The sequence below is a fragment of the Sus scrofa genome, chromosome 2 (genome assembly GCF_054392235.1).
Source record: "Sus scrofa isolate SSC_HxYL_T2T_F1_AM1 chromosome 2, Sscrofa_HxYL_maternal_Yorkshire_Landrace_v2.0, whole genome shotgun sequence".
Classification (NCBI taxonomy): Eukaryota; Metazoa; Chordata; class Mammalia; order Artiodactyla; family Suidae; genus Sus; species Sus scrofa.
In genome coordinates, this window is record NC_139384.1 from 89794941 (window position 1) to 89807987 (window position 13047).

General features: G+C 48.6%; 1 protein-coding gene across 4 annotated transcripts in view; it reads left to right on the plus strand.

Annotated features, from left to right (window-relative positions):
* The window catches only part of ADAMTS2 (ADAM metallopeptidase with thrombospondin type 1 motif 2), a 223945-nt gene that overhangs the window by 163391 nt on the left and 47507 nt on the right, over positions 1-13047 (plus strand). For all 4 annotated transcript variants that reach the window (XR_014837944.1, XM_021084334.2, XM_085013617.1 and 1 more), the window contains one exon: positions 2652-2735. Coding sequence is in view for 3 of the 4 variants with exons in the window: in XM_021084334.2 (XP_020939993.1) it covers positions 2652-2735 (84 nt within the window). In the remaining variant the exon portion in view is untranslated. The remainder of the gene's footprint in view (positions 1-2651; positions 2736-13047) is intronic.

Consider the following 13047-nt stretch of genomic DNA (forward strand, 5'->3'; position numbering starts at 1 on the left):
GTTGTGTTAGTCTCAGGTGTAAAGCAAAGTGAATCAGTTACACATATACACGTGTCCATTCTTTTTTCCCGTGTAGGTTATTACACAGTACTGAGTAGATTTCCCAGTGCTATACAGTAGGTTCTTGTCAGTTATCTATTTTATATCCAGTAGTGTGTACATGTTAATCCCATCCCCCTGATTTACCCTCCCCCCACCCCCCTGATGATTTCCTCTTTGGTGACTGTAAATTTGATTTTGAAATCTGTGAGTTTGAAGAAACCTTTTCTCAAGAAAAACTGGCTTTTAGGCGTACTATCTCACTGTGGACTAAAAAATATAGTTTGGGAGTTCCTGTCATGGCACAGTGGAAAAGAATCCAACTAGGAACCATGAGGTGGCAGGTTCGATCCCTGGCCTCTGTCAGTGGATTAAGGATCCACCGTTGCCGTGAGCTGTGTTATGGGTCGCAGACATGGCTTGGATCTGGTGTAGGCCGGCAGCTGTAGCTTAGATTTGACCCCTAGCCTGGGAACCTCTCTATACTGCGGGTGTGGCCCTAAAAAGAAAAAAAAAAAAATCTAGTTTGACCCTCAGAGCTGGGCAGTGTTTAGGGAGTGTGCACCCTGCCACCGTGACCTGGGCTGCCAGTCGATAAGACTTACCGGCAGTGGCAAACACAGTTTTACTTTTTTGCCAACGTCATTCCATTGCTCATGTGTGGGAGTCTAGTCTTCACAAAGCTTTGTGACGTGGGGACTCTCACCCTTGTTTTACCGGAAGGGAAGGTCTGGCGTGGGTGAGTTAGCAGAGACTCCCTGGGCTCCACCCTGTCATTGCAGGTGTCACCTTGTCTGGCAGGTGGCCCTCAGGACCCCAGGTCCATCCTCTCCAGACTCATGTACCGAGTCACAGTGACCATCCTGTGGGCCTATCAGTTGTCCCTTCCCTGCAGAAAAGCCAGATTGGGGCGGAGAAACAAATAATAATTGAAAAATAGATTTATAGGCAGGAGGCTACTGGGCAGGGCCGCACACAGGGCTGGCTGGTGGTCTCCCTTGACCCCGCCGTGCACATGAGTTCTGTCCTCCCATTTGTTGTTGTTTTTTGTTTTGCTTTGTTTTGTTTTTTGCTTTTTAGGGCCACAGGTGTGGTATGTGGAAGTTCTCAGGCTGGAGGTCAAATCGGAGCTACGGCTGCTGGCCGTAGCAATGTGGGATCCAAGCTGTGTCTGCAACCTACACCACGGCGCACAGCAATGCCGGATCCCCAACCCACTGAGCAAGGCCAGGGATCAAATCCGAATCCTCATGGATATTAATCAGGTTCCTTTCCACTGAGCCACAACAGGAACTCCTGCCCTCCCATTTGTGCCATCTCGACACACAGCGTGTGTGACAGTGACCACCAGGCTCCTTGTCTAGCATGCCCTGCGTGTCTGCCTGATCTATCCATCATGAATTGATTTTCCTCACTAACTCTCAGATTTCCCAAAGGGTCTTCTTACTGTTTATAGATAGCCATTACCATTGCTCAGATAGAGATGCTAAAATTTGGGTTCAGAGGGGATATGGCTCTGGCCTGAGATGACAGAGTGGGCTCTTGGAGGCGCACATGGAGGGGTCTGCCTTCCCAAAAGGTGGGTCAGCAGCCTCTGGGCTTGGTCTGCACCGGGCCGGGGCGGGGGTGGCGGGGGGGAGTGCACGGCCAGTTCCTGCCTCTCCCCTGAGTGATGGTATGAGTAGGTTGGTTCTGAGAATCTGCTGAGTGCTCCTGCTTCCTGGGCTCAGGGGCACACAGGGGAAATACATGTGATTGTGCAGCTCACAATCCCATTGGAGACACAGAGAGCTGGGGAAGTAACCAAAAAAACCCCGGTGCTCCCTGGGAAGCAGCCCAGATCTGGGGGCCCTGCTGGAGGAAGTGACCACGAGGTGGGGCCTCCAGAGGAATGGAGTTTGGTCAGAAAATACATGTGCATGAACAATGTGGGTGACAGCGAGGGGGTTGTTTTCATCCCTGCCAGGGGAACTTCCACATGCCTAGGTGTGGCCAAAAATAAGAAGAAGGAAACCAGGTACATGAACTGCAGTTATCAGAACAGAACACAGAAAGCATCTTTTTGATACAGTATTACCTGTTCTTAATTAACACACTGAAGATTAGATCTGGTGGTGGATCTAAAATGATCCCCTTCTCCAGATTGTGGTGAGTGTAGCTATTATTTCACAACTACCAGCAGCAACTATGGAATGATTTCTGCCAGTGATGGTCCTGGCACTGTTCCCGCCCCTGGGTTTGTGGCCTATGTTCACCCTTGAAGGAAAAGCCATGTGCAGTCAGAAGCTAGAGCATTTAGAGGGGTCAGTATCTCCATTCCAGTGTAGGTTCCAGGAGGAGAATCCCTGTGCTGGGGGTGGGGGGCGGGGGGTGCTGCGCTGGGGAGAGGGGGCTGTTATCCAGGTCGGGGCTGGTGGCTGTAAGGCAGGCAGGCAGAGCAGAGGGAAGGGAAGGATTGGATTCAGAGTTGATGGTGGTGCCTGGGTGTAAAGTGTGGGAAGGAGTGGGCATGAGCCCCAGCTTTCTAGACTGGGGTCTGGTTGTCATTTGCAAAGCCAGGGCTGGTCCTTGGGCCTGTGGTTTCTGCTGACATGTCCCTGATTGTCTTTCAGGTCAATGAGATTTATCATGACGAGTCCCTGGGGGCCCACATCAATGTCGTCCTGGTGCGGATAATCCTGCTGAGTTACGGGAAGGTGAGTGGGCACTGTGGGCTGGTGGCTTCCAGATATGACAGAGCCCCCACTCTCTGCGGGATGAATGGGGCACTCCAACAAAACAGAGGCCTCATTGAAAAACCTTTATGTCGGCTGAAATCACCCAGCCTTTCCCTGGCCACTCTGTGGTTCTTATAAGAAACGAGGACCTTGGGAACCACCCCCCTCTCCTTTTAACCTCACCCCATTTTTAACATTTAGTTTTTGGTGTGGTGAGGCCAACAGATCAGGAGGTGACAGCCCTGGAAAAGATGGTTTATTACGCACAGATGCTGGCTATGCAGGGCCACACAGGGAAGCACCAGGCTTGGTGAGAGGCCTAGGGGAAGGGGAGGAAAACTGTGGGCAAGCACCTTTGTTGTGGTTTTAGCAAGGAGGACCAGGTCAGGCAGAGGTAAGCAGGCTTAGGATTGGCTAGCCTGAATGTTTTCAGTGGACTCGGGGGCATCAGGGCTGCCCCTGGTTGTCAGGTACCTGGCCCTGAGTCATTTGCACAGGGGATAGTGGGCTGGAGTGTGAGAGCCCAATGAGGGAGATGGTTGCGGGTGTGGACTCTGAGTTGGTAGGCTTGCATTGGAACAGCATGCTCCAGAAGGAGTTGTTTCCTGTCTCTTGAAATTGGCTGACCATGGGAGGGGCAGTTCCTCCAGGGTCAGGAAGGCCCCGGATATCAAAGCATCAGAAACAGAAGGTCAATACACCCCTCACTTTGACTCCTGCCCACATCTTCAACCTGTGTCCTTCTTTTCTCATGCCACATAGCTGCTGTTCTAACTGTGCAGTCTTGCCCTCCTTACCTCCCTTTGCTGTCAGACTTGGAACCCCTTTTTCCTAGCAGCACACACAGGTCCATGCAGCAGGGTAGAAAGGCCCCATACACAATGACCTGAGATGGAAAAATAAAAGGGTTCCTGAAAGGATTGCTGGTGAGAAAGGAAGGAGCCCTATGGTGCCAGCCAGTGTGGACTAAGCAAGTGCCTAGGCCAGGCAGCCTGGGAGCACTTTGTACCTATTAATCCAAGGGCACATGGGGAGGTGGCACTGTGACGGTCCCATTTCACTGATAAGAACACTAAGGCTTAAGGTAGTTCAGTGGTGTGATGAGTGAGTGGCCAGTGGCATTTGGCTCCTTAGGAGTCCAGCTTCTCACCCTGGCAGCCAAATTCTAGAGGCCATGGTCTGACCCCACTCAGAGTGAAGAAAGTCAAGTCATAATTAGATGAGGCACATCAGGTATAGTACTTTGCAAAGGGTTAACTCCTCTACTCACAGAGAATCACAGTCTCACAAAATAAAATTGAAATGTACACAGCATACAAGGCCTGTAGTACAGAAATGATGGTGAGGGACTCTGTGGCTGTTCCAGGAACAGTGGACCTTGAGCTCACTCTTCTTACTCTGGCAACTCTGTTGTTCGAAAGTGATGGCAGCAACCACAGTGAGAAGAGCAGTCATGGTCCTTTGTGCACCCCATGGAGAACATAAAATATACCAAAGCAGACTGTCAGAACAAGGGAAAAATTTGCAAAAACTTAACTGCAGGAGTTTTTCATACCCTTTTCAAGACCTTTAACAGATTACATTTTAAAAGGCATAAGAGTTTCAAATAATATAATGGATAAAGTTAAATTAGTAGCTACATCATCTTTCCCCTTGCCTTAGGAAGAGATGTAACTTCTTTATGAGAATCATAGAACACTTAAAATTACAAAAGAACTTTAGGTCATAAGAAAGTATCAGTGAATTTTATCTACAAAAACTGGGCTATTCTCTGACTCAGTGCTCTAAAACTAGGTGGAGGGAAGGGATATACATAAAAAAGGATAAATGCAACCTCTTTGAAAATTTTTTTTTATTACTCAAATGAATTTATCACATCTGTAGTTGTATAATGATCATAACAATACAATTTCACAGGATTTCCATCCTCTTTGAAAATTAAAAAAAAAAACTCCTAGGAAGAAGACTATTAGAACCTTAATTGCAGACTAATGGGAAATCGGAGGAAAAAGAGGAACTACAGATCAAAACCTAAGGGGTGGCCAAAGCTATAATCGGAGGCAAATTCACAGGTGCCTTCCAAGATCACATGGTGTGAATGAAAGCAAGTTAACTCTGTATTCAGCTCAATAAGTTAGAACAGATGTCCACAACCAGCCAAAAGCAAAAACCTAAGGAAAGCAAAAATAAGGAAATAGTTCAGAAAAGGCAAAAATCAGTAAATTAGAAAATAGAAACAATAGTATCAATCGAAAAGAGAATTTTGGAAAAATTCTGGCTTATGTTTAGTCTGGAAAAAAAGTAGAAGCAGCAGCACAAACTAAAAGATTAGAGAGTATAAAATGTGCTCTGTTTACTCCAGAAAAAAGTAAAAGAATCACAAACTGAAAGCTTAGAAAGAGAGTATAAAATGCGACCCACAGCAGGCTGCTTATCCGGCAAAAGAGAAAGCTTTGGGGGCTGTTGGTGTCCTTGGCGGCTCTTGGGAGCTCTCCGCCTGGGCCTTCCCCCATCCCTGCACCCTGCTTGCCAGGGCTGGTCAATGGAAGACAGGCGTGCAGAGACAGGCATGCACACCACCGTCTGCGAGTGAGCAGGCTGTGAGAGGCCCCCCAAGCCCTGGATGCAGGTTTGTAGCTGTGTAGTCCAGGCATGCAGGCCCAAGGGAGGCTGGGGCAGCTGGGCCAGGGGTCCAGTTCCAGCCTCCAGTCGCAGGCAGGGGCTTTGGAATGTCCGTGGGACTTTCCCCATCCCCGATGGACCAGCCGTCATCATGTTCTCATCTCCTCCCAGCCTGAGTCCTTCCAGTCCCTGCATTCCTGGCTGAGGCCCCTCGTCAGCATCCTTCAGTGTCTAAGGAATTTTCAGGCCATTAGTATGATGGAGAGACACAGTGATATCCACCCCCTCCCCATTTTTTACCCCTGGAGACGGGAAATGAGAAGCTTCAGGCTATGCGGGTAGAAAGGGGAAGAGAGCCACCAAGTGGTCTGGGTACTAAAAAGAAAAATTTAGAATTGGTCTTTAGAATGGTCTTTTTAGGGCCACATCAGAGGCGTATGGAGGGAGGGTCATATCGAGCTACAGCTGCCGGCCTGCACCACAGCCACAGCAACTGGTGATCCGAGCTGCATCTGTGACCACAGTTCATGGCAGCGCTGGATCCTTAACCCACTGAGCGAGGCCAGGGATGGAACCCATGTCCTCATGGATACTAGTCGGGTTTGTTAACCACTGAACCATGAGGGGAACTCCAGAAATTTTTAACTGCTTTTTAAAATTGTTAGCTACTGCTTATTTTAACAACTCCCTGGCAGGCTTTATGCTAAACTGTCCCCACCTAAAGCTGTTTTTTTCTTCTTTTCTTAAAGTGTCTCAGGCAGGTAGAAAAGCTGAAGGTGAGGCCTCGAGGATCTCTGGGTTGGGGACCTGGTGATCTCGAGAAATCAAGAATTTCCTGGGGAGGAGTTCCCACTGCAAAGCAACAGAATCGGCTGCATCTCTGCAGGTCTGGGATGCAGGTTCGATCCTTGGCCAGGGAAAACTGGGTTAAGGATGCCTCATTGCCACAGCTATGGTGTAGGTCAGATGTGATCCCTAGCCTAGGAACTCCATATGCCACAGGACAGCCAAAAAAGAAGGAAAAAAAGGAATTTCCTGGGGAAATGTGAATATTTCAAAGCTGACTCCAAAAAAATGTAGAAAATACCATAATAAGCCTCATCGCTATGGTAGGAACTCCAGTTCTTCACTGTTTTCAAAATTATCTTAAAATCACCTCTATACAGAAAGTCAGATCATTTATTTTTGCCAATGCATTCTTCTTCTTTTCCAAGGAATATTAAACAAAGATAATACAATACCATAAAAACTGTTTCAGAATGTATACACATACAATATTCTGAAACCCACCCACTTTATCTTTACAGCCTATATAATTGCTACACTCAAAGCTGTCAAAGGTAGCTAAGACAAAGTACAGACCTGTTTCACTTCTAAACATAGATGTAAAAAAATCCTGAGGCTTTAAGCATTTAATTTGATAATGCATAAAGAGAAACTCCCGCCATGATAAAATAGGGTTGATTCCAGGAATGCAATGATTGCATAATAGCAGGAAGTCTGTTCATATAATGCATCACATCCACTTGCCAATGACAAAGCCTGTCATTTAACAAATGCTCTTTGAGGGCTTCTGTGTGCCGTGTCACTGCCATGGTCCCTGACCTCAGGGGCTGCTTCTAGAGCAGAGTTATAGACAAGGAAACAGTTACAACTGAGGGCTCAGGGGGAAAGGGGGCAGGCAGTCCATACTTAGAGGTCAGGGCAAGTCACTGGAGGCAGAGACTTTTCAGCCACAGGAGGCAGTGGAAGAGGGAAGGAGCAGCGCAGGGATGTTTGTCTAGTTCAAAGGCAGGCGCAGGGAGAGAGCAAGGAGTGCCGAAGGAACAGAGAGCGGCTGAGTCTGGCTGACAGGGACAGTGCGAGGAGAGCAGATAACATTGTAATTGTTTGCTAATAATTCTGTGCCTGGAAAACCCAAAGGAATTCATTGTAAAACTTTTATAGGTTTTTTAACTGACATGACTGCATTTACTGGCACAGCCAAATAAACACATTACACAAATACCAATCATTGCTGAATGAAGCCACAATGTCCTGGTCGTAGGAATAATAGGGAAAGAAAAGTTCTGCTTATTTAATCGATTAATTAATATATTTATTTATTTTGCTTTTTAGGGCCACACCATGGCACATGGAGGTTCCCAGGCTAGGGATCCAATTAGAGCTGCAGCTGCCAACCCACACCACAGCCACAGCAATGCAGGATCCCAGCCGTGTCTGCAACCTACACTGCAGCTCACAACAATGCCAGATCCTTTAACCTACAGAGTGAGGCCAGGGATCGAACCCACATCCTCATGGATATCAGTCGGGTTCATTACCGCTGAGCCACAACTGGAACTTCGAAATGTTCTGTCTATGATTGTAACCAAGATGTTAAATACTTGGACTAGTCCTAATAAGACAGATATAAGACTTACATATAGGGAGAAATTTGCACATTGTTAATGATAGGAAAAAATAAAAATCAATGAAAAGACATATACTGTTGGGAAAGACATAAACTTATGGGGAGACTGGGTATAGTAGAGATGTTGATTTTTTCCCAGATTAATAATTGGAAACTTGATAAAATGGTTCTAAGATTCATCTAGTGGCGTAAACAGTCAAGAATGGCTGGGAAAGCCTTGTAAGCCAAGCAAATAAAAAGGATTTACTCCAACCATCTTGTAAAGCAAAAATAATTAAAATCATTCTCTATTTGCATAAGCATTAACAGATCAACTGAATAAAATACACAGTTCTGAAAATACCTCATATAAATAACTTAACATGTGATATAAATGGAGTGGTTATTAAGTGTTATGAATAAACATGTGATAAATATACACTCCATATAGTAAATTAAATAGATAAGATGATAAACATAAGCCCATGAAATTCAGCTATTTGAGTCACCCAGATTGAGAGGAAAATATTGGTTGTTGAGGGCTTCCTGAGCATAAATACAGTGGAAGGGATTGTAAAGGGAAAAACGGGTGTATTTGACTACTTAAAATATAAAATTGTCAAAAAAAAAAAAAACCCAGAATCAAAAGGCAAACCACAATCAGAAGGAGCATTTGTAGTGTAGCAAAGCTGTCCTAATATATGACGAGCACTTATAAATCCTAAGAAAAACTGAGTTGACAATGAACATAAGCAATTAACTGAAGAAAAAATGCAAATGACAAAAAAAGAAAAAATATTGAACTTTACCATTAATCAAAGAAATAAACAGTTTGCTATTTTTAAAGCATCCCCTGGAGTTCCCATGGTGGCTCAGCAGTAACAAACCTGACTAATATCCATGAGGACACAGGTTGGATCCCTGGCCTTGCTCAGTGGGTTAAGGCTCCAGCATTGCCGTGAGCTGTGGTGTAGGTCACATATGTGGCTTGGATCTGGCATTGTTGTGGCTCTGGTCTAGGCTGACAGCTACAGCTCCAATTAGACCCCTAGCCTGGGAGCTTCCATATGCCACAAGTGTGGCCCTAAAAAGACAAAAAAAAAAAAAGCATCAGCTATGTTAAGATTAAGAAGAGGGATTTAGGGAGTTCCCACTGTGGTGCATCAGGAATGGTGATGACCCTGCAGCACAAGGATGCAGTTTCAATCCCTGGCCCAGCACAGTGGGTTAAAGGATCTGGCCTTGCCACAGCTGTGGCGGAGGTTGCAACTGCAGCTCTGATCTGATTCCTGGCCTGGGAACTCCATATGCTGCAGGGTGGCCAAGAAAAAAAAGTAAAGAAAGAAGAGGGATTTACTGCCAGTTTGGGTGAATGAAGCAGTACCCTCTTCTGGTTTGAGTAGAAATGTGTGCACATGTCTGGAAGGAAATGTAACAGTTTGTCATGTCCCTTAAAAACGTTCTTCATGTTGGCCCCCGGTCATTCATTTCTCTGATTCTCTTCCAAAGCACTTACCAGAGCTGTGGATTCAGTTTTAGGAACAGGACAAAACTCATGGCCTCATTTCTAAGTGGAGACAACTAGAGACAATCTGTCTGCTAATAGGGGTCTAGTTAAATGAATGACAACATGTCTACATGTGGATTATTAGACGGCTGATAAAACCCGCTTTCAAAGCATGTTTCTGGGCTTTGGGAAGTGGTTACAGCATAAAGTCAGGTTTGTGTGCTTTTTGAAAGGATATAAGTTTACAGTAATGTGATCTCAATTGTGTGTACACATATGCTCACAGAGGGGACTGGAGGAAAACAGTAAATGCAGAAAGCACTTATCTCTGGGTAGTAGGTCGTGGATTTTTGTTTTCTTTTGATACTTTACTGGATTTCCTAAATTTATCATGATAAGCATGTTTCTTTTATCATCAAAAGAGTACTTTTTTAAAAGGGTCTCTAGTGGCATGCCACAGGGCTCTGTCATGTCCAACATTTTATTCCTGGTTTGAAAGAGGATGTAGAAAGGCCTTGGTGATTTTCTTGGCACCTCTTCTCTATGGTGACTTGGAGGCATTCGGGGAGGACACTATCCTACCTTACCTGTGGCCAGGGCCCTCTGTCACCTAAATGTCTATGGAAGCTGTGAGCGAGCCACCTTGGCTGCCATGGGTACAAGGCCTCACCTGCAGATGAGGCCACATCACCCAGGTGTGCAGACAGCTCCCTCTCAGCCATGACCAGTCTGGCCCCTGCCCCTTATGTACTGCCTTGCAGGGAGGGGTTCTGCCATGCCTGGGCCATGTTGCTACCCTCTGAGTCCCCCGTAGGCAGAGTGGGGGTAAGAGGAGCGGGCATGCCATGTGAGGCTGTAGCCTGTTCTTCCTGGGGACAGTATGGGGAGGAGGGCAGGCCACGGGGCTGCCTGGAGCCCACGACCAGCAAGACGGGCAGCTGGAGCCCACTTGGGGAAACGAGGCAGCTTCAGCGAATCGGGGACCGATCCGGTGAGAACTGAGAGGGTGCAGGGGGGGACCAGCGCCCCCCTCGCCTCCCTGACTTCCTGCTGAGAAGGAGTTTGGGAATCCATGGTGGTGAGCAGACAGAGGGGAGGACATGGAGCGGGGTGGGTGCTTTTGGAGGGGAGTCCAGACAGTGCCTGCTGCACCCCAGAAGGGCTGTGCAGACTGGCCTCTGCCCATGACCTCAGAGGCGTCACACTAAAGACGTAGCAGGATGTGGGGTTAGACCCACATGCCCACCCCGGTCCCCGAGGCCTGGCTGGGAAAGATACGCTGCCCCACTTCCACTGGCCCCAGGGTGCCGAGGAGCTGACCAGTCTCCTGTTGCAAGGCTCACCCCACAGTCTGCCCCCCTTTGCTCACCTCCTATGCCCTCCTGCCCCCAGGAAGCCATAGGGAAGGCTGGTATCCCTCAGGGCCTCTGTGTCCTGGGGGATTCCAGAACACTTGAGGGCCAGAGAGCCACTTTGTCCTCCTCCGGAGAGTTGCAGGATTGTGAGGGGGACGTGGTGTCCAGGGCGTGACTCTCACCTTCCCTGGGGAGGCCACGCGGCAGAAGCACAGGCTGGGGGATGGCGGTGTTAGGAGGACACAGCCAGCCAGCCACACCCAGGAGGGCAGGCACTAGGCAGATATCGGATGCGGAGGGACTGGGGCCCCACCTGCTGACTCCTTGTCTCTGGCACAGAGCATCTGTGCCTTGGCATAGAGCACGGGATCCCAGGGACAGCGTGGCGTGTGTGGCTGTGGGCTCAGGAGCAACACCCATGGGAAGGGAGGATGGGGTGCTTCCACTGACCTGGAGCAATCAGACAGTAAATCCAAAAGTGACAACCCAGAGAGGAGCTGCCAGGGCCAAGGGTGCTCAACCGGAGCTGTAGACCACCTCCACGCCGGAGGTCACATCACTGATCAGTACTTCTCTGAGTCCGTCCGAAAGGAATTGCTAGAAAAGGGAAATGTGATAAACCCAAGATGATAAGAAAATCCCAGTCCCGACTTTTTATTATGAAATTCCAGAGACATCAATTCATTCTATCAAACTGCTCTAAAATTTTCCGCTTTCTGTTCTTAATCTTCTTGTGGGCGGTCACGGCTGACACCCACTGGTCATAGACTCCCCTCGCACAGTGCGGGAGGTGAGGTCCCTCGGAGGGACCTCGGGGAAGCGGGAGGGCACGTCTTTGGAATAGGTGGACCCTGGGACCTGCCTGCTCCCGGGTCGGGGGCACCAGCTCCCATGACATCACCAGCAAGCAGGATGGTTTGGTAGTGGTGAGCACCACCAAGGAAGTAGAGCACGAGGTGCCCTGGATGGGGTGCCCTGGATGGGGTGGCCAGGCAGGTGACTGCCCGGCCAGAATTCACTTGGATTCACGTGGAGAGAGTGAGCTCTGCTTATGGAGGAAAAGTCAGGAGAGGCTTCTGGAGGTGGGTTGGGGAGTTGAGCTTGGCTCTTGGGGAGGATGAATTCTGATGAGCTGCTCTTCATGGAACCACCTCCCTCCCTCTGGGAGGCCCCAGAGGGAGGGCCCTGTCCCTGGAAGGATTTAGGCAAAGAAAAACCAAGGGACTGTAGCTCGGACCTCTCCCAGAAGAGGGGCTGAGCTGTTCCCCAAAGTCCAGGGAGATGCTGGGGACTATGAAGCCCAGACCCAGACTTGGAGCAGAAAGAGGCCCAGATATTCAGATGCTCTTATTTATTCTAAAGTGTGATGGAAATAGACCAGCTTCCCCACTTCTGCACACCCTCCCTCCGTTCTGCCTGTCCCCACAGTGACATTCGTGCCAGTGATATGTTGTCTGTCTTCCAGCTTATGAGAGGCCTCAGAGTTATCTCAAGTTTTTCCTTGAGATAACATTTTTCTCCATTTCTTTAAAAAAAAAAAAAGCAGAAGAAAAGAGATTATCTTATTTTATACAATATGCCATCAGCCAGGGAGCAGAACATCGGCAACACTCGAGGGTTGCATAGCAACTGGCTTTTCAATTGATTTTTTGAGGAAGCACCAAAGCTACTGAACAGTTCTCATTTTAAATATTTCCTAAGATGATAAAAATCAAAGCAAATGGAAATCAGAGACTTGGGGACAATCAAAGAACATAAGGTATCTTGTCATGAAAGGCCAGGTCAAGACCAAGCAGGGAACACTCTCAGGAATTTTTCAGTGTTGGAAGGAAGGGGTCAGAGGAGTTCTGAGTCTCTCAGTGGAGGCGAGAGAAGGGTGTGCTGGGGCAGGGCTTGGTGTGCAAGGGCCCAGCGCCACCGTCCTCTTATTGCATGTCCCCAGCCATCACCTACCTGCTGTGTAGGGAATTCAGAGCACCCCAGGGACCACCTGCTGGTCTCCCCAGAGACTGGGTCCGAACCCCCAACCTGATGGGTGCCGGGCATGGTGTCCAGCCCCTGACCCTCCCGTCCCACCTCTTGTGCCAGACCCTCCAGGGTCCAGAGACACAAGAAGCAGTGGGGCCAGAAGCGCCGCGCAGGCCTGAACCTGGGGGTGTTCGTGTATCGACTGCGGCGCTGGCAGGTGGGCTTTCTGGGAGGATGTCTGGAATGCGCCTTGATGATGCAGGAGTCCTGGCAGAGAAATAAGGATCACACCTTCCAGCCTTCTCTGGTGTTGGGGTTTGAGATGCCTGTCCCGATGAAATTTGGACTCCGGGGACTGCTTCGCGGGCCAGAGCTGCAGGGAGAAGACACCCCACACACACACTGCCCCCAGGCTCCAGGGAGCCCATGCTTCCCCCAGCCAGGGGG